This window comes from Lepidochelys kempii, chromosome 13 (assembly GCF_965140285.1).
Source record: "Lepidochelys kempii isolate rLepKem1 chromosome 13, rLepKem1.hap1, whole genome shotgun sequence".
Taxonomy (NCBI): domain Eukaryota; kingdom Metazoa; phylum Chordata; order Testudines; family Cheloniidae; genus Lepidochelys; species Lepidochelys kempii.
The window spans coordinates 17,189,881-17,212,139 of record NC_136392.1 but is presented as its reverse complement, the minus strand read 5'-3'; the positions used below and the strand labels follow the sequence as shown (position 1 = coordinate 17,212,139).

Sequence of the window (22,259 nt, the reverse complement as noted above, 5' to 3'; positions counted from 1 at the left end):
TCGCAGCAGATGTCCAGGACCTTCTAGGTCAGCTTCCCAGTAGAGAAGTCTAGTCACACAGAGTCTGGCAAGCTCTAAGTGTAATGTGCTTTATTTACACATATACACCAGTCCTGAAATGAGATCATCCAAACAGCATGCAGGGCAATCCCTTCCTCCAGGACTCTCAGTCCTGGTTTACAGGAAGCAACTCTGCTTCAAGACTTAACTCTAATCAGAGCCCAAGGCTGAGAGCAATCGCTCCTGCTGCTCGCAAAGTATCCTCTCCCCAGGCTGACTTTACAGAAAACCTCACATACCCCTAAGCTAACAATACCATTGCTCACAAACTCAAAAACACACTTTGGAAGACTATGTGTTACAGCACCACCTGGTGATGCCTGCCAAAACAATAAGTAAATAATAATAACAGGTGTTCTAGTATTAATATTGGAACAGTGATTCTGATATTCAACTACTCTGCCACTCAACCCAGAGTAACTGAGCGACAGATTTTCAAGATGAAAGTGACGGTCAGAGCATGAAGTGATACAATCGGAACAGCAGCCATCGGATCCTTTGCAACCTGTCACTAAAGCAGCAGGTGGTTGTTATGGGAGGGGGAAGTCATTCGCCCACCCTGGAAAGCACTGAACAGGATTCACCCAAATGGGAGAGAAAATAGCCAGCAGTAGCTACAGTGCTAGCAGTTTCTGAAGAAATCAGAAGCCCCTCTGGGGCATCGCCCAAAACGTGAATGTCAGGACTGTGCTAATATTCCTTTGTGGTATATCCAATCTCTACACATTCTGCAGGGAAGGTTTGGGGTTAGCTGTATAGGGACAGGAGGACTGGAATGGGAAATGGTCCATATAACCTGTAGTAATTACTGAGATTGAACTGTAGAAGAGCCCTTTCCCTCTCCCATGCAGTGCTAACCACTATGAGGACCACTTTGCATCCCACAGATTACAGGGAAAGAGATCCCTCTGTGCATTTCTATGTAATGGGATTATATTAAAACTGTTCTCTAGATCTTGTTACATATAACAGAGTTACAAATAATGCAGCCCTTTCTGCTCATAGTAGTTCCAATGTACAATACTGTACATTCAATTTTAAAGGGACTCAAGTACTTCACAAGCATTTGATGGCACAAACTACAGATGAGAAGGATAAGCAATCCAGCTTTCCAGAAAGGGGAGAGGACAGCTTCCAGTAGACGAGTATGCAACCAGTACCCAAACAACCATAGGAACTGCACTGAGATCCAGCCCTCAAATACTGGATTGTGGCAACCTTAAATGAATCAGTTGAAGTTTTCTGAAGTTTAATTTCAAATCAGGGCAAAGTAAAGTCCAGGATATTGAAATACGAGCCATTTCAGGCCACATTTCCAGAGTTCAGGTGCAGAATTGCATGCACAGCTCAGGTAACTGCATGCACAAATGACCAGAATTGGTCCCTCTCACATGCTGTTGCCTCATTTGCCTGTGTACTAGTTGGCCCCAGTCAATGTGAGCACCAAACCCGAGACACCAGATGCACAAGAGCCCACTTCTTCAGCTAAAAGAGCAACCTCGCTAGCTGTCAAAAGGTAGTAGACTCTTTGCTTGGTCCAGCCACGAGGGGGAAGCTTGATCAAGTTCACTAAACCAGCATATCACAGTGGGTGTGCATGCAAATTAGGCACACAAATGTTGCTTAAGCTCTGAAAATCTAGTTCTTATTTTTAGAATTTCGTTAACCTAAAAGGATATCTATTCAAACTGGCATGTTAGAGATGCCAAATTCAGGTTCAATAATGCAGCCTACTGTATTATATGCTCAACTCAATTGTTTTAGATAAACCACTAAAGCTGGGACACTGAGAGGGAGCAGCACAGAATATTGTCACAAGAATTAAGATTCAGAATGACACCAAGTTACCTCTGGCTCCTCATAGATTTCGGAGTCCATCTGTGGGCTTAAATATGGGAAAAGACAGAGCCTGTCTTCTTTTCTCAGGCTGAACTTCCTGCCATCTGCCAGTCTCAGATTCATGTCTGCAAGTACTTCTCTGCTGATAAAAGGGGCTGCTGTCAAACGTAGTGTTTCATTCAATACACTGTCTGCACAAGCGGAAAAGCGAAGAGAGAATTACTGCATCCAACAAACAAGAGTGAGCTCACTGCAGGCTGCTTGCTTTACATTTATGCATAAGGAATGGAATTGCATACCTGCAAAAAATAAATTGCTTAATGAAGTTCTACCACATAATATACTACCAAATGGCAGATATACCTTAGACTTAGAGGGTTTATATCTCCTGCCTTCCTTGGAAACTGAACTAGACATAAAGGAGAGACCACAGAAATACTAACCGTGTCTTCAAGGACTTTCTCTGCAATTCTCCTGTAAAAAATGTGAATCCAACTATTTCCTGCATCTCAGTCACTCAGGAGCTAACTGCTTTGTTACTGAATAATGTGTGCAGCTTTCTGATTACAGAGTGGCTCGTGCAGTTAACATATATATGGTCAAACCCAAGGAGAAATCCCTCTGTCATTTAAAATCCATGGTTGACTATATAGGTTGCTCAGCCTATACAAATTCAAGGTAGAGCCACCCGTTAACATTACTCTGCTAGACACCAAAAATCATGGACAGAACAGAGACATTGGATTTATGGCTTATTTCAACAATCTGTAATCCACTAACCCCCCTCTTTTTGTCCTATGATTGCAGAGGGGTTAACGGGACAATCTACCTTGAATGGTCCCTTACAATATGTGCTAACTAGTTATGCCAAACAATCTGTTCCACCTTGCATTTTGCTGTGATGCTGGGAGTTCCTTTCTCAGACCAGAAGAAGAGCTGTGTGTGTGGCTCGAAAGCTTGTCCCTCTCACCAACAGAAACTGGTCCAATAAAAGATATCACCTCACCCACCTTGTGTCTTTGTTATTAATACTAAGAATTAGAGCTGTCAGAAATTTTTCACAAAATAATTTATTTATTGGAAAATCCTGATTTTGTTGAAATTGAACAAATTTTCTGTTTTGAAAGTTTTTTGAAAAAAATATTTTGAAATTGTCAAACTGCCTTGTTTTACCATTTTTAAAATGAAAAGTCTTGTTTCTTCAGTACAAAATGATTTTTTGTTTAGAAATTTAAGTTAATTTATAGTAAAAATATGTAAAAAAAACAAAAACAAAGAAGGCCAAAATCAAAATGAAGTGTTTTAAAATCTTAAAAATGCAACAGTTCAATTGATCCAATTAAAAAACTTGTTGGATTTTGTGTTTGTGGAAATTTTCAAGATTTCAACTTTTTGCCCCAATTCAGGACAGGAAAATCTTTCAAAATCTTGAAAATTCAGGAAAATTGTTTCCTTCTCAGCTCAACTAAGAATGTTCTGCTTTCATCAAAACCATGATTGAGTATTAAAATAGATTCAGATTACTTCTCATTGCAACCACTATTTCATGTCATTAACCCAGTGTAAAAGATTATGCTTCATATATTAACACAGTGACTCCCACCTCCTAATAACACTTTGTGAAAGAAGTTCTCACTAAATCTGTTCAGTGCAGTATTAAAACTGGGTTGACTGCTCACAACAGCATTACTTGCTCTCACTATGCAGAGAGCGGGTTAAAGATCTGAATGTACCATGTAGATGCATTTTACGGAATAGAAAAACAGAAAAGAGGCGAGCAATGCACATGCTAGATAATACAAAATTTAACTAAGGCGAAGAGGTGTTCCCCAAAGTATGGAGAAAATAAGATTTACATTTCCCAAACGCTGTTTAAGAACCAGCTTCTATGGCTTAAATATTATGTCTAGCTTTGTCACTGAAGAATGGTGTATAATTAAACCTTTTTACTTTGCAGTTAACATCAGACTAGTTAATTAACACTTGTAAAACCTTGAATAGTACCTAGCAGGCTGTAGGCCAGGTTTTTAAATCTTTAAGGGGCACAATTATGAAAGGAAAGTGAGAACACCAGTTGCATGCCCACATTTTGACATTCATTTACTTGGGATTTCTTCTACAACAGCTAGACATAGCTGTATGCAGATTTTCTCTGATTTGCATGAGCAAGCACATTAACTGCATGTGCAAATTAGGGCCATGATTGCATGCACATTTTGGGCCTACAATTTCGGCCTAAACTCCTTGAAAATTTCCTAAGTTACCAAAGATAATTTAAGTCAAATGGTACACGGATGTCCCCAAAAGATATGTACTAACCAAAAACAGGAGTGCTGTCCAGCATCTCTTGGCTAATGCCTTGCATCTGTTTCATTGTTTGTCCTCTGTTTCTAATTATTTTTTCTACTTCACCTTGAACTGCTGCCATGGCTGCAGGATGCTTTAGAAGAAACAGGAGAAGCCAAAAAACTGCCGGACCTGCATTACCCTAAAAATAAAACCCCCAGAAGGAATTAGAGTTATCAAAATTGTGAGCAGATGAATTGGAACAAACAGAACTTCCATTACATCACAAAAGAAAAACACAAGTCAATGTCAATTCAATTTTCATTACAAGCAAAATCTTTTCCGTCAATAAGTGAAAGGAATTGTTGGCAACACTTGAAAATTAATATAAAACAATTCTTGAAGGACTGATTTTAAAGGATGATAAGTATCTTTCAAGCTCTTGTACATTATTAATGAGAGTATCCCAGAACAAAATGGCTGCCTCAGAAATGCGAAAGATCTCACAATTCTGCCATTAAAAAAAGAGGACAGCAGAATTTGCTGGGTCAAGCATCCTGCAGTCAGCGAGGCGGCCTAGTGTATGGCGGCAGCAGCCAATGAAGGCATAAAATGTAACCCACTGTAGGAAACCTGAATTCATTTTAATAAGATTCTCTGAAGACAACAGGAGAATTTTACAAAGACTATAATAGGCAAGGATTTAACTATCAGTGTTTCAGCTACTGTATAGAAAAGTACTTATATGCCCATGAGATAAATACTCTCACTCCCCTTTTCATCCGGTGAGGGGAAATCTATCATAGGGATTATGTCCCACCTATTGCATTGTCGTGAGCGGGATGTAATATACATAGAGAGTGATTTCAGAGAGCCTACACAAAGCTTATGCACCAATTAAGTCCCACATAACCCTATTTTAGTGGGCTTGGTTCCATTTCATCTGCAGTCAGCATCTCTCAATAAGTTATACTGTGTATAAATCTATCCGAGGACCTGAAGAAGAGCTCTGCATAAGCTTAAAAACTTGTCTCTCCCACCAACAGAAGTTTGTCCAATAAAAGATATTAGCTCACCCACTTTGCCTCTCTAATTTTGATTCATATGTGTAGATTGTAAGAGCCTCAGGGCAGAGGCTGTCTTTGTGTTCCGTGTTTATACAGCACCTAGTACACTGGCGTTCGGTCCTTGACCGGGGTCCCTACACGTTATCACAATACAAATTGTTAGGATATAGATATTCAGGCCTGTCTGTAAAGGCCTATACTCTAAGAATTTAGGTGTATTCTTATCACTTGGCTAGTGATAGTGAAAGAAAGAATCAAAATCACTGTCTGCTGGTGTAAGGGCCTTCTCTTACTGTGACAGTCTGAGGCCCTGTTCTTAGGCTAAGGCCTTTGGCTAAGCAGCAGAGGCAGCCATAAGCTGGGAAGCGAACGGTCACATCCTCACATTCCAAACTAGTCACATTGAAATAAGGTGCTATTGGGCTGTTAGGCACTATCAGGACAGGATTGTATTCCTATCACCTCCAGAGAAAGGGAAGTGCCTAGAAAATGTAAAAGGAAACTTAGTTTGATAGCATCCTGTCTGGCAAGAACTCACTTATCAATAGCTGGGATGTGAAATCCTCACTTCTGTATTGTTTCGTCATTATAGTTCCCACTTTGCTGTTGTTTGTCTGTATAATCTCTGTCTGGTTCTGTGATTGTTCCTGTCTGCTGTATAATTAATTTTGCTGGGTGTAAACTAATTGAGGTGGTGGGATATAATTGGTTACATAATCATGTTACAATATGTTAGGATTGGTTAGTTAAATTTCAGGAAAATGATTGGTTAAGGTATAGCTACGCAGAACTCAAGTTTTACTATATAATCTGTAGTCAATGAGGAAGTGACGGGGTGTGGGTGGGGGTGGGCATGTGGGTGTGTGAGATGGGAACAGGGAATGGGGGTAAGAAAATTGGAATCATGTTTTGCTAAAGGGGGAAATGGGAACAGGGAATGGGAGTAAGGATGTTGGAATCATGCTTGGCTAAGGGCAGAAATCGGAACAGGGACACAGGTGTAAGGCTCTGTGGTGTCAGAGCTGGGAAGGAGGATACTAAGGAAGGAAACTGGAATCATGCTTGCTGGAAGTTCACCCCAATAAACATCGGATTGTTTGCACCTTTGGACTTCGGGTATTGTTGCTCTCTGTTCATGTGAGAAGGACCAGGGAAGTAAGTGGGTGAAGGAATAAGCCCCCTAACACAAATCATCATCATAAAAGCCACTTAAGTGAGAGCTCAGCTAGAGTGACATAGCTGTTCCAGAGTGCAAGAGGAAATATACCCCCATGTCAAACCAGCAAAGAGAAATACTTGATGGGCCTGCACTTTATATATTCATTCTTGTTTTTAAAACAATTGTGACAATTAAGTGAAAAGCACAGTAGCATCGCTGTCAATAGGGAGTGCATACACAGTACATTAAATCTAAGTAATTTAAAGAGAAGAGTATACAACATAAATAATTCATTCTGTTTTGGTAAGTGCAATGACATTTTATCTTGCCTAATTTTCAAGCAGGGCAGTTTACTTTTTAATTAAAATAGAGGCATTTATAAATGCATATGACCATTTAATTTTTCATGTTGCAAGGGAACAGACTTAGTCATGCATTAGAAAGAATAAAGTATCATTCCTCTTCCTGGAGATTACATTCCAGAAAACTACATGAGCTGAGTAAGTTCTCCTTGTGATTAAAGAGAGTTTCGGGCCACTGCACAGTACAATGTCATTGGAGGAAGAGTCGTTTGCTGAGATCAAACCAAAAAAAGAACAAAGCACTGAAAAGTCAAGTCAATGCTGAATCTATTTCAGTGACTGTTTTAAAGCAAATGCCTTCCCAGCAATTATGTATATTTCTAAGGCAGATAACAGGAGCTCAAATATTTCAAAGAGATTGGAGAAGTAACACTTCTCTTCCTAGTTTTGCAGTGTTGTTGTAGCCATATTGGTCCCAGGATATTAGAGAGACAAGGTGGGTTAGGTAATATTTTTCCTGGACCAACTTCTGTTGGTGAGAGAGACAAGGTTACGAGCTTACACAGAGCTCTTCTTCAGGTCAGGTCCCAGACCTGTGTAAACTCAAAAGTTTGTCTCTCTCACCAACAGAAGTTGGTCCAATAAAAGATATTACCTCACCACATTTGTCTCTCTAGTTCTCTTCTGTATTACTGCAGACAAAACGCCCACTGGTGGGCCTGATCCAAAGCCCACTGACACCATCGAGAATCTTTCCATTGGCTTTCATGGCGTTTGGATGAGGCCTTAAATGAGTGTGATATTATCAGTGTAACGAACAACAGAACTGAATATTACAAAGCAAAGAAACCATTTTTACACCAAAGAGAGGCTACCTATGGGATACTATCAGTTGATTAAGGCCCACAACTGCCATTTGTGCCTTTGAATCTCTCTCCCCTTAATTTTTTTTTATTATTAAAAACTGAGCCCTACTTTTTCATCAAATACACCAAGCAGTTTGTGGAGCAAGGCTAACTCTTTTCTCGGGCAAAAAACACAGAGGTAACACTGCAGAAAACTGAATTAAGGAAAATCAGTATTACAATGGGATTCTGAAGCTATATCCCTCTAAGATACAGACATAAGGCCTGATCCAAGGGGACTTTCCATTAGCTTCAGTGGATTTTCAATCAGGCCCATAAATAATAAACCATTTTGATAAACTGAGATCATTATCAGGAACTTATACACCATATCATAATATTAATACCTAGTTTTTATCACTTTTGCCCAGTAGATCGGAAAGTGCTTTATCAAGGAGGTCAATACTACTGCCCCCATTTTACAGATGGGGAAACTGAGGCACAGAGCTAAAGTGACTTGTCCAAGGTCACTCAGCAGGCCAGTGGCAGAGCTGGGAACACAATCTAGGTCTCTTAAGTCCCAATCCAGTGCACTACCCACTAAGCCACACTGTCTGTAGACAATTGTCAGGCTGATTCTCCACTCTTATACACCAGTGTAACTCCAGTGTTGTCAGCATTTTCAAAAGTGGCCTCTGATTATGGGTGTCCAATTTAAAGAAATCTTTGGTCCAGGGCCTGAATACAAATTTAGATGACTAGTCTCAAGTGCCCACTTTTGAAAATTCTGATCTAAATCCCTATTAAAGTTTATTCTATAACTCTCCATTGTGTCACAAATAAGGCTACGAGTATGTCACGGAGGTTGCGGAAGTCACAGATTCTGTGATTCCCTCCCAGCTCCCCAGCCTTCTCCAAGTCTGCAGCTGCGGGGATCCCCATCAGCTTCCCAGCCGCCTCCAAACCTGTGGCGGGGGGAGGATACCCCCCCTCCCCCAGCTCCCCAGCCAGTGGGCAGGGGTGAAGGGCCGCAGCTCCCTGCCACTGCATGCAGTAGGGCAGGGTGCTGGACACTTCTCCCTCCCCATTTTGTCAGGGATGGTTTTAGTAAAAGTCAGGGACAGGTCACGGCTTCCGTGAATTTTTGTTCATTGCCCGTGACCTGTCCATGACTTTTACTAAAAATATCCATGACAAAATCATAGCCTTAGTCATGAAGAAACAAGAAACATATGGGTATTTTTTTCCTATCCTGGTTAGGATTCTATTGAAGTTATGCTGTGGTTTTCACTAGCTGCACAGTGATCTGAAGCTTTGCCTGTTTGAGTGTCTCCGGTAAAATCTCTGGATTTGGGATGTGAGAATGATCCCTCAAACTGTTAGATGACACACAGGAGAAACTGGGTTTTTTTTAAGAAGGCCTGAAACTACAGCTGCTTAGAAAAGGTCCTTGCTCAGGAAGTCAGATGTGATCAAATGTGAACTGGAAATGCCTGAGGATAGACTGTCATCTGCGATCCATGCCAGACAGTATGCATTACTTCTCCTGGGAAAACAGCACCTTGGCCAAGGACAACAACACATCTCAAAATACAGCATACACCACCCCCTAGTGGTGATTTACATTATGTACCTGTCCAGCAGGTGCATGAGGAAATGTGCATATAGAGGGGGCAAATTGTGAACTCCTATTTGTGTGTTTAATGAGTTCACACACAGTCTTTGCACACTAGCGCTTACACACAGATAGAGGCAGCTCCTCGGTATCAATTGTCACAGCTACACTGATACCAATGGCTCTACAACAATGTACAGCAACTGAGGATTTGCCCCATAGAATTTATATGCGCAGAACCGACTTAGGCTTAATTCGCATGACTTGTCTCACTGATAATATCCAAACGCCTCAGGCATAATCCTGTAAAAATCACAGTTAAAGTTTCCTGGCAACTATCATTCACTATATTGGACCTGAGTATTGCAGTTCATATGGCCCTTGGTAAAAGGGCCTCAGAGCGATGAATAATCACACACACAGTGAATGAAAGATGGCATGCCAGCTTTGCAGTTGGTACGGTGCTGGATTCGTGATCACCCACTGTCCTGAAACACTGCTGAAAGACCAGACAATCTGCAGGTGAAATTTGCCACGCTGGGTACATTAAAGACAGAGCCAAGTCCCTGCACTGCAGGAGAGGGACCTGCATCTTTGTGTTTGTGCCTCTAAGAAACTAAAATTTGCAATGAACAGGCTCGACCTAGTGCATATGTTCACCACTGCCCTCAACTGGAGGGAATCACAATGACTCCACTGTGTGTCACAGATCCTACACTGCTACCAATCCTGTGATTCTCCTTTCTCTCAAGTGCTGTAGACTTGTGCTTTTGGAGAAGGAAGCTCAATATTCTATCCCCGCTGTTGTCTTGCAGTTCAGAACAACCATGAGGAAGTTCACAGCTTGGCCCTGGCTTTGCCACAATATTACTTTAAATCAATGTGGGTGTTTTATTTCCTTTGACATTTTCTCCATGCAGTTAGAATTTCTTTGGTATTTTCCAGAGGCATCACAACCTCTCTAGTGGAATCAGTATTATTATTGTTAGTCCTAAGCCAATTTCTAGCTTTCTCTCCATCTTGTTATCTCCCTGAAAGAGCTGAGATGGTTTTACCTGTGTGGCCCAGAGCTGCATCAGCATGGCTCTTGGTTGCATATCCTCATCCACTCCCAGTTCCTCTAGGTGCAGCTTGTAGCTCTCTAGCCAAAGGCTTTTGTTGGCTTTGGAATTCAGTCTTTTTACAGACAGTAGCTTCCAGAGATGTCCCTTGAGGTTGGCAGCTTCCTTCTTTTCCCCTGCACATAAACAAAGGCAGAGATTTTGTTATTAATATAACTATTAAGAGACACTGCAGCTGACCAGTTCTAGTGACTCTTGGTCTAAAGTGTAAGTGACACGGATAGAAGGAACTTAAAATGTTCACAATGGTGCCATCTACTGCCCATACTTGCTCTTCTAGAATAGCTCCTATGTAAAAGTAGGGCCCTGCTCAGAAATCACTTCCAACCTAAATGGCTTAATTTCCAGGGGGTTTCCAGAGCAATGGTCATTTCCTGTGTGCTCTCAGCAATCCCCAACAGTGAGACTCTAATCACGTGTGCTGGAGGAAGGAAAGGTCAAAAGCAAATCCATAAGAAGGCTGGGAATGAGGAACAGTTAGACCTCTCCACGGTGAGGTGTTTAACAGCTCCCTGCCAGAAATGCTCCTCCCATGCATTGTCTACACTGGGAACTGAGTCGTGTTAGAAAATGTGTTGATTAGCATGCTGTTGAACCCCATTTAGCCCCGGGTGTAGACAGTCATGTTTAAAAACATGCTGGCTACTTAGAAGTGTGGGATTGAGCACACACAGCTAACACATTTCTAGACAAACCCTTATATCCCAGACTACTCCATGTGGACATGCTGATATTCCAGTGAGGCTGACATTCTCTTTCCCAGCAGAAAGCCTAGGTAACTGGGTTCCATGTGAGCTGGGGAAGTTTAACCCAAGCCCTATTGCAGGGGCAGAGCTGCCGTACAGCCCCATCTGGCCGCTACTCCTGCCACAGTATGTGGATCTGGAGGCCCTTTTCCTGTCCTGTGCCATCACCACCTTCCACACCAGACTATGCAGGGCCAGTGCAGACTTCTCCAAGTGTCACACAAAGGAAACACAATGGCCAATTCATCTGGTCCCATTCTTGCAATGCAAGGAAGGCCTCTGGTGACCTCAGGTGCCTTCGTATCTCATGGGAAAAGGGGGCAGGTTCCCGGGGTATTGAGGATCTTAAGCATTCAGGACTTTATTGGTTAAAGCCAGTGCTTTTACCAATTTGCACCTGGAAATGAACTGGATGCCTGTGCAGATCAGGGAGTAGAGGCATAGTACAAATGGCCAGCTGCAAATGCATGCACCTAAGTCTCTGAGGTGCATGCAAATGGCATATTATATGATTTGATTTGCATGTGCAACTGCATGAACTGTACCTACCAATTATGTGTATAATTGCATGCCTAACATGCTTGACTATGTGGCCTTATGTCTATGTGGATGTTTTTTTCTGGCCCACAGGCACTCACCTGCAGTTAGAGTGGAGCGGGCAGCGCTCATCAACAGCTGGTCCAATTTATAAAATTCGTTGTAGACCTCAGCAGAATGGGCCCGGTCTTTATTTTGGCAAGAAGGATCGTTGTAGTTTTCTTCTTCATTGCCATACAGGGTCAGGTATCCAGCTCTGTTTGGAACAAAGAGGGAAAATACATTTGTATTTAAAATGCAATGGGTGAAACTCTGGTTCCACTGAAGTCAAGGGTAAAACTCCCGTTGAGCTGAACAGGGGCCTGGATTTCGCCCAATGTTTTTAGTATTTTAATCTTAATATAACATATAATTAAAAGGCTCTGTGCAATGTATAGTGAAACCTTTTTAGATGACATATGCAACAACAGTTACTTCTTAAGACAGAGGATAATGGCATAGAGTTTTGATGTTTTATTTTGCATCTGTTTCCCTTTGCTTTCCATGGAAAGATTTGCCTTTAGAAAGTCCAACATTATATAGAATTTGTTGCACCTGATTATGCCTGTTTGCATATTTTTACTAGAGTCTAATCCAGCTCACACTAAAGGCCCCTGGGTTTTATATATTACACACACACAAAAGGTTGTAAAGTCAAGCACTCAAAAGTTAGGAAACATCCGAATTAATTTGCACACTTATTATACTGCATTTATTTACATGATCACATTTATTATTTCCACAGGCTCCCTCCCTCATTCAGTGCACAGGATGGGTGGCCCTCACTTAATGAACAGCTATTCAACATTTCGTTTTTTCCTCATTGTTCAGTGTGTGGTCCCAGGCCTTATTTGTTGCATACTATTCAAACCCTGCTCTGGAGATAGAATTATTAATCTCCTCCTAGGCTTTTCTATGATGCGCATCACTATAGTATCTGAGTCCTTCACAAACATTAATTAACTTATCTTCACCATTGCCCAGTGAGGAGAATGGGGGAGAGGCTTTTATCCCCATTTTACAGACTGGGAGCTGAGTCACAGAGATTATGGTCAAAAGTTTCTACCAATTTTGGGTTCCCAGTCTGTGACGACTAGGACCTGATTTTTCAGAGTACTTAGCACCACATAGCACTTTATGTGTTCAAAGCACAGATCAACTGTGTGTGCTCAGCTCTTCTGCAAATACAACCCCAGGCATCAAGATGGATCCTCAGAAAGAGAAGAACACATTACTACTGACCAGCTATGAACATCGGGGTTGAAGTGACTTGCCTAGGATCACATAGGAACTCTGTGGCAGAGGCAGGGATAGAATCCAGTTCTCCAGGGCAGCGTTCAATTGTCTTAACCATGAGATGGTCCTTTTTCTTCCTGAAATCCCTTCTCATTAATTGTACACCTTCCAACTTCTGCAACAAGTGAGGCAGGGGGCCTACAGACAACAGCCTGCTTCATACACACCCCTAATTCATCCCCACTCCAGGTCCAACCGGTTTACTGAATGAGGCTGGGATCCCATGGGAAAAATAGTATGTGGTCATGTAACTAAAGGCAGTATAATAATAATTCATATGCACCAGGGGGCCGAATTAACATTGCACAGGAACCCTTCATTCTGGTATCTCCTAACTTTTGAATGCTTGACTTTGCAACCTTAATAATAGTCTCTTAACGTAGTTATTTTGTGTGTAATCTCCGAGGTTTTTTAAAAAGCAAACCAATATTCTATCATGTGGCATTGTGTGTGTTTGTGTGTGCATGCGTGCGTGTGTATTCTATTGGATATAATTGTTTTTAAACAAATAAATATTTCCCTCCACAGTTTACAATCCAAACATTGCTGTGCTAGAAACTTATAAGTGCCACTGAAATGTTTAATGCAACACCAATGCCTTAGATATGCTTTCTGACAGCGTAGGATGTACAGTACGAGTGTCCCTATTGCAGGTCAGTTCCATAGACCATTGGTTGGATTTTGCATATCCTCGGGCACAGAGGGGGTTAATTTAATGTAAAGTTTGCAACATCAACCCTAATTAAACTGCTTTAAAAAAAAAGTCATGAGCCAAATATTCCTTTTCTATAATGTCTCTTTTCTCGGGGTTTCAGTAAAAAGAAAACGTCACTGTTTCATTTCCCCGTTTGGAGCCCTCTCGGTTTTAATGTTAATGACACTAACTCCTGGAGTAAGATGCTATTAGGAGTAAGGCTGGCAGAAGCAGACCCTGGTTTTGCATTGCTATAGAACTTTCCATGCAAGCCCTGCCGTTTGTTTTCTATATGTCAATGAACATCACTTCTGTAAGGCAGGTAAGTGTTCTTACCCCCTATCTACAGATGAGCAAAGCGAAACATAGGTAAGACCAAGATTTTCAAACCTGGCTTCCCAAAGGTAGGTAGAGCTGTGGGTGATCAGCAGCTCTGAAAATCAAGTCACTTATTTAGGCACCTAATTTTGGGCCTACAGTGACTTGTCCCAGGTCATGCTGTAAGTCAGAAGCAGAGCTAGAAAAGCAAACTCAAGTGTTCTTGACTTCTAGGCCAGAGTCTTAACTACTAGATCACTCTGCTTCTTCCCTATCCCTTCATGAATAAAAAACATCACTCCATTTGCCCCTCAAACAGACTGTTGGAAAGAAGAAAGCGCAAAACAAGGCAGCAGTGACTAAAGTTTTAAAATATTAGATATGCTTAAAAAAAATCAGTGTTCATAATGATCAAATAACGACACCTGCACTTTTATAGCATGGTGCAGGCCTGATTCTGCTCTTGCTGTACACCAGTTTCACACCAGTGTCTCCTCACTGGCTCCAGTGCCCTTGCTCCTTATTGACACCAGTGTGAGAGCGACAGCAGACCCTGCATCTTTAAAGTCTGGTCCAAACATCCATTGTTTTTTAAATGAGTCACAATTTTTAAAAAATGGAGAAGAGCTGACTGTGATGTCATTCCCCTTCCAGTCCCAAGGGATGAAGCTTTATAGTGCAGCACTTACCTAAGCATCATGCTGTAGGAGAGATGAAACAAGCCTTCATCTGTCCACTGCCGGCTCAGATTGCTTGGGTCAGAAAGCAGAAGGGTCTGAAGGTTGAAGAACATCGCCTTAGTGAGGGATGGAAGGTTCTTGTTTTGCAGAGCCCTGTAGAAACAGAAGTTAGTTTGTGAAACACCTTCATGTATAAGGCTTACTGTTCTATAATCAGTGTTTAGTTAGGGACAAGTCTCTCCTGTTTATATCACATGCATCCCTGGGTGTCTGAACCTCGTCACTTACACAGCCCAAGCACCTATGTTCTGGGTAAAGGGGAAAGTGCTGGACAGAATTCTCCATGCTACACTAGGGCACCGTAAAGTGGCCTGGTCTGGATTCTGTTGCTGCCCGTTATGGAGAGTGAGACCAGCTGCAGAGTTCTAAGATACTTTGGACGCTCCCCAACATTTGGGGGGTGAGGCTGAAGGTTGGACTTGGCTTTTTGCTTTGGACCCATGTTCTGGGATAGAAGCCACTGAGAGGGAATAAGTGATGAACATGGAGATGCCATCTACGCGGATTTATTTTAAGTGCCTTAACTACTCCTGTGTGGGAAAGTGGCTGTTATAGACTTAGCAAAAGAAAGGCCAGTTCGCTATGACATCTAGCAGGGATTTGCCTCTAGTGATAGCCACTGGTCAGATGAGAGGTTTGATTGAGACAGTATAACGTTTTTCCATAGTGGCTACTGGATTTCTTATGCTGTACTTCCAATGAACTGGAACTTGGGCATTACATGATGCTAGTACATGGAGCATGGTTCTTAAAATGAGCAGCCATTCTGTGACTTCATTAACCACACTGGAGTCACTGCTCTTTTCGTGCTACTCAAATGGTTTCCAAGGGACTGATTATGGGCCATTCTCCTTAGCGCACTGTCAGCCTGGGACTTCCCGCGTAGGACTCTCAGGGCGGCTTGCACAGCACTGCAGCAGCAATCCTTTCAGGGGAAGAAGCTGTGCTGATTTACACCTGCTGATTCAGAACACTACGCTGCTCAGACCAATCTACCTGAGGTGCACGGACAAATGAACCTGCCAACCTTCCAATCTCAGGGAGATCATCAGAGTGCTAACATAGCGTAACATAATGTTAGCATTCCCGCAATAAAGAAAGTGCATGGCATGAAATATCAGTGCCCTCAGCCAATGTGCAAATGCAATATTGCAGAATAAATCATCTGAAACCAGCCTGGTTTTACCCAAACCCCATTTCCTTGTAAATTGCATCAGCACAATAAGGTCAAGTCACTCCCTCCTAGCAATTGAGAGTCCAGCAATTTTTAAACCTATAGATTGGAGGGCAATGTCTGACTGAGGGTCACACGTCTGAATGATTCACATCAACATCTCCCAGACCTTAAAACTTCCATTGGGAAACAAATAATCTGAAGGGAGGAGTGCATCTAAAAGCTATTTTCAGCCATTCATGTCTCGGTGTGATGTATCTATTGGTAAAGCAGAGATGTTCCCAGAAGTTCAGACCACAGACTGTCCCATTTATATGCTATTAGAGCATAAACATGATTGTTCATTGCTTTCAGTCACGCTGCCGGTGCTCCATCAGATGTGTACTGTAAACTATGTGGTCAGCATATTTATCTCCAGCCAGGTTGTGTCCCTCGCTTTTATTTAAAGGGTTTAAACATGTCTCGCTACTATCACACAGCAAGAAGTCATTAAATCTCTCTAATATTTTAAAATATTAGATGTAAAAATAGATCCCAAGGAGAGTAAAATAATGACAGCCCCAGGGCTCTGCTGCTTATTACTGTTTCCTGACAAGTAACTGTAATTGCTTCAGGATGATTTTTACCAGTTTCAGGGCTGGGACAACATTTGCTGGTGTACAAGTGTTGTGATGTCCACACAGTGTGAGACAGGCATTGCTAATTCGGAAGGTCTAAATCCTCCCCTGGCTGGCAGGAGAGACCAGAAACTTTTCCTGGTGCTGGTTCTACCACGTGAATCCTGACATCCAGGGCAGGACACCATGGGGAGGGTTGGGGGCACTGCACTGTGGAGCCCACTTTAGCGCAGCTCATCTGCTGCTGGCTAGAGCTTCCAACTGACTGACACACTCCCACCAGTCCCCATCAGCGCACGCATGTCTCCTGCCCATTGTTCCAAGAGCTCTCTCTCGTGCTATGAGGAGAGAGAGAGACGCCGTGCTGTTGCTTGTACAAGAGACATGCAGGAACTCCCTAGGTCCTCTCCTTCCATACACACCTCACGCATAGCTCTGCCCCGTGCCAGCCAGACTCAGCGCCGAAGGTCAACATGACATTCGCTGCCTGGCTGAAAAGCAAGACTGATATACAAGCGAGGTTTGTTCCCAGACATAACCTGGAGGACTCTTCGCCAAGTTATCTATATTCCCCCCCATGGTATTAATTCTTCCTTATAAACTAATCCCTCTAGCCAGTCCCCTTATAACCTTTGTTGCTTTTCTTGTGTGCCCCTTCAGTTAACCCACATGATTCACATACTGATGTTAGCCAATACATATTTGTTGGTGTAGTACACAGCACATGAATAGGTATTATGTGCATGGTATTAATATATGTTTTATATACACACACACACATATATATATATATATGGTTGTTGGGAAGTTATGGTAACTGAATGTACTATGCTCTTCCCACAATTCTGTTCACCCATGTCAAGCATCCCGCAGCACTTTGCAAAGCTGACATTAGCTTTGGCATTATAAAATAGAAAACTTTCCACAGCAAAGATGCAGGAATACTTTTACTAAGTACAACTAGGGAGTACTTGCTTAGCTCATTAACACTTGGAATGTAGTATTCAAAATGAGATACGGGAAAGTATAGCCAGGTATATTGGAATTGGAAAAGGTTCAGAAAAGGGCAACAAAAAGTATGGAACAGCTGTCATATGAGGAGAGATTAATAAGCCTGGGATTTTTCAGCTTGGAAAAGAGATGACTAAGGGGGGATATGATAGAGGTCTATAAAATTATGTCTGGTGTGGAGAAAGTACATAAGGAAGTGTTATTTAGTCCTTCTCATAACACAAGAACTAGGGGTCATCAAATAAAATTAATAGGCAGTATGTTTAAAACAAACAAAAGGAAGTATTTTTTCACATAACACACAGTCAACCTGTGGAACTCTTTGCCAGAGGATGTTGTGTAGGCCAACACCATAGCAGGATTAATAAAAGAACTAGATAAATTCATGGAGGATAGGTCCATCAATGGCTATTAGCCAGGATGGACAGGGATGGTGTCCCTAGCCTCTGTTTGCCAGAAGCTGGAAATGGGTGACAGGGGGTGGATCACTTGATGATTACCTGTTTTGTTCATTCCCTCTGAAGCAGCTGGCACTGGCTACTGTCAGAAGTCAGGATCCTGGGCTAGATGTACCATTGGTCTGACCCAGTTTGGCCGTTCTTATGTTCAGGCACCAAGGACAAAGCTGGCACAAACTAGTGGGTTAAACTTAAAGTGACATATAGGGGGCATTTAGCTTGGAAACAACCATAATATAAACACAATTGAGTTTGAAGCTGTATCTGTGAAGCACACCTTTTGTGTAAGGTGAACACAGTGTGAGAATTTGCTTCCCAGAAGGAGGGGTATATATATCTCCTTTTTGCATTGTACTGCTGTGTCTTTAGACAGCGAATTTGGCTACGTTTGGTAATTTGGTCTCTTGAACATTGTTAAGAACGGACCACAAGCGTAGTCAAACAATTGACTCTACCTTTTAGTCAGTCCTGAGGTGCTTTGCCCTGAATACAGTACACCAGGCATGGCTTCTCTAGAGCCGTACATAGAGGGATTATCACCTCTCTGCTCTGCATGTGCAACCCCAAGCCACCTTAGCCTTTTTTTGCTGCCATACCACGTTACAGTTTAAACCCACCAGGGCTATTATTGGCTATTTCTTTTTAAAGTTAACAAAGATAGATTAAGATCTAGCCGTCTTCCTAGTGCACCCATCTCTAGTATTTCGAAGCCAGGCCTCTAGGATAGTTAGCCCGTTGTCATTTCATCCTTACTGAGTGACTCGCTGGGAAAATCTAGATAGACCTCAGGTCTTATCCCCTTCCATTTTGCTTTGTACTTACACTGTGGTTAGTATCGCTGTCCTGGATACCAGGACCACCACCTCCATGGTGGAACTGCCTGGCTCTCTCACTGGAAAATAATATCCCAAAACAAACTGGAGACACTGGCCCAAATTTTCCTTTGTATCATACTCACGATCTCAGCATGACCTTTTCCTCAGTGGGGTCATAGTCAGGCAGTTTGACATCAAACATTCGATCCATTAAAAGGCGTGCATATTTGCTGAAATCTAGCTGACAACTTGACTCCCAGAGCACCGAATCATATGAGTGAGGGTCCAACAAGATGGTGATAAATTTCCCAGCAACCTGGATCTAAAGAAGAAAAATCCAAAAAAAAAAATTAATGGGTCTATTAGCCTAATGAATACAATAATACATTAAAAATGTGAAATATTACCAAACAGTGGGACAACTGCTAAGCCAAAATCTGCAGTAATAAGTCCAATTACTCAGATACAGTCCTTTTCCTTCATTATTCCCAGCTGAGCACATATCCTGAGCTGGTGCAAAGTAGTGCAGGGCCTTTGACCTCAATGGAGGCACATTGATTTACACTAGCTGAGGTGCAATAGTCTGCAAATAATTCCAAAATGTTATTTTGACTGCATATTTGATGGTCTGAAAAACTCCCATGGAAACACAGAAACTCACTGACCAAGAGGGTAGCATACCTGGTCACAGTTACACATCTGGGCTCAGGATTCTTAGGAATTTTATGACTCTGAACATCCCCTGTAGCTATACAAGTTAAGGGACCCACCTTGCACTCCTCACTCAGGCAAAACTCCCACTGACTTTAACAGTGCAAAGGTCATTTCCTCTCACCCCCTAACACTGTACAACATTATGAGGGCATCCACCTTCCTCTGAAGTATCAAGTTTGGGCCCCTACAGGAAGCAGAATGGACTGAAGACACCAATGTGTAGTCTAATGCAGGTATGGGGAAAATATGTTGCTATGAAAAATGAAGCTGCTCTGTGGTACGTATGAAAGGTGATGTTAAAGCCTTCTAAAATAAAGCCGCTCATGCACTGTTTAGTTTAAAAGCAGCTCCAGACTGGCTTACTGTAGCTGGGGGAAGGAAGAGGCAGAGTGGCCAGGAGAGAAGAGGAAAGGTTTGTTGATATTTATGCTGGTCTGTGGCGTCCACTCAAAGCTGTTCCCACAAAGCTTTCTGGGCTGCTTTTGGTTGAACAGCTGAACTGTGCACCCCTCTGGATTTAAACCCCGGCAGCACCGGCAATTCACAGCGGGCGCTTACTGTGAAAATATCGCCATGTTTTTGCTTCATTTGAGACAGGAAGCTGGCAGCATCTTTTCCAAATTCCACAGCATGTCCCAGCCAGGGAACAAAGCCTCTGTCAAGTGGAGGTTCACTCGGTAGCCTGGAAAAAAAGATCGGTAAAAGCTCTTAAAGCCCTGTGGAAGGATTGCCCTACAGTTACTTAATAACCTTTGGTACTTAAACTCCTGCATTCCAGCATGTTATGGGTGTGTCAGTGTGAAATGACATTACCATCTGCACCTTGCTTTGTTTCACAGATCAACCATGCTTTGGAACATCACATGAATAGAATTATATGGCCAGATTGCATTCTGGCTCCCCCAATCTGAATCTTTTTATGTCTCCAGGGCTCCAAAGATGTAACCCCCAAAAGGACTTGTCATTACTATCCTGAGTCATAAAGGAGTGGGGACTAGTTAGCAGCTCAAAGGAAGGGTTTGTGGGTTGTTGGTTTTTTTTAATTTACTGGAAGTATCTCAGATTTATGCTGGTTAAACAATATAATAGTGCGCATAAGCGTTAATGACAAAAAGATATTAATTTGTGGGTTTATTTCTTTCTAATATAGCTAATATAAAAGAAGAAATTAAATGGAAATACCTAAGTGCATTAAAATAATCCTATGGGTCTTGCAAACTGACAAAGGACTGAAATTTTAGGATTTAAAGCTGTTATGCTATGGCATCTGTAATTCACCAGACTAAGGCTAGGTATGTCAATAACATATATACCACAAAGGATATGTTTACACAGCAAAGAAAAAACCAGGGCTGGCCCGTGCCAACCAACTTGGGCTCACAGGGCTCGGGCTGCGGGGCTATTTGATTGAAGCGTAGACTTCTGGGCCTGGGCTGGAGCCCAGCTTGAATCGGCTGGCTCAGGCAAGCCACGTGGTTTTTTGGGGTAGGTCTACACAGCAAAAGGTAAGCGTGTTAAGGAAAAGACAAAGATATACGGGGGCAAATGTTACATCCTTTCCCCTTACTTCTGCAGTTTTTGGTTCTGGATTCTAAGTGCTTTAGACCAGGAATCTGCCATACTCTGTTCTAAGAGAGACAAGACGGGTAAGGTAATATTTTGTACTGGATCAACTTCTGTTGGTGGAAGGGGAAAGCATTCAAGCTACACAGAGCTCTTCTTCGGGTCTACAGCACGGCTACAACACCACTGCAAACATGTTCTGTTCTGTAAAGACTCGAGCACATTTTTGGGTGTTGGAAAAACAATAAATCATAATTTTACAGCAACACGTATAGGGTACTTTCTCAATCCTACGCAATACCAAGGCACAATGGGATGCAGTAAACTGAGCACTGTCAACCTTGAAAGATCCCTACGATACTGGAAAAACAACCGCAATTCCGAAATGAGGGCTGCCATGCTGTTAAAATATCAGGGCAACCCAAACAAACCCAGAGTGCATAAGCACCTGATGCCCGTGCATTCAGATCGCTCCATTGTCACAAACGCGCTTGAGGTTTCATTGCTCCGAGGATATGAAAATTGGCAGGAATCTGACTGTTTGGAACTTCTGGAAGGAAAATAGGAATCTTGTCCTTTTAATTCCCCTGCCAACTCAAAGGGAGCAGAGATGGTATGAGGTGCCCATGTGGTTCCCTGAGCAAGGCAAATCCAATACTGTACCCTCAGTTACTTGTTGTTGGGTCACCCACTCAAGGAGCTGGGATTTGAACACTGTTACAGCCTTCATTTTGAAGGGTCAGGATCACATTCTGACCTCCTTATCACTGGTGTAAAGAAGTAAAGTCAATGGAATTACTCCAGATTCACACCACCAGTATAGCCAATGACAGTCTGGCCCAATGACAGTGAAATAACTACCAGGGAACATTTTCAAAATGCCAAGTATTAGTTACGATGCAAGGGGGTGTAAAGAAGGGCCTATGTGGAGCCAAACAAATTTAAGATTGGGGTCTTTAGCAACTCAGACCATACCCTGGGATCTTTCAGAATGAGAGAATTTTACACAAACCCCATTAAACATGGAATCTGCTCTGATTTCGACTGATTACTGCGGTGTTCATCCTAATCAGCAGATTCAGATTGCCAATCGGTGGTGCCCTGGCTCAATAACTAGCAATGGGTGAATCTCACAGAGATCAAGGTTTTGAAAACTTGAATCAATTCACAGCTCTGTCGAAGGAGATTGAGTTTGCAAACTTTTTTTCCACTGTCATTTAAACCTATGGGTTATACTCCTCCC

General features: G+C 42.3%; 1 protein-coding gene across 4 annotated transcripts in view; it reads right to left on the bottom strand.

Annotated features, from left to right (window-relative positions):
- Positions 1-22,259, bottom strand: part of PTGIS (prostaglandin I2 synthase) — a 39,859-nt gene that overhangs the window by 7,237 nt on the left and 10,363 nt on the right. For all 4 annotated transcript variants that reach the window (XM_073309465.1, XM_073309467.2, XM_073309464.2 and 1 more), the window contains exons 2-8: positions 20,012-20,135; positions 18,883-19,061; positions 14,614-14,757; positions 11,679-11,833; positions 10,229-10,410; positions 4,219-4,387; positions 1,909-2,090 (exon numbers count right to left, since the gene is read on the bottom strand). In XM_073309465.1, the coding sequence (XP_073165566.1) occupies positions 1,909-2,090; positions 4,219-4,387; positions 10,229-10,410; positions 11,679-11,833; positions 14,614-14,757; positions 18,883-19,061; positions 20,012-20,041 (1,041 nt within the window). In that variant the 5' untranslated portion in view covers positions 20,042-20,135. The remainder of the gene's footprint in view (positions 1-1,908; positions 2,091-4,218; positions 4,388-10,228; positions 10,411-11,678; positions 11,834-14,613; positions 14,758-18,882; positions 19,062-20,011; positions 20,136-22,259) is intronic.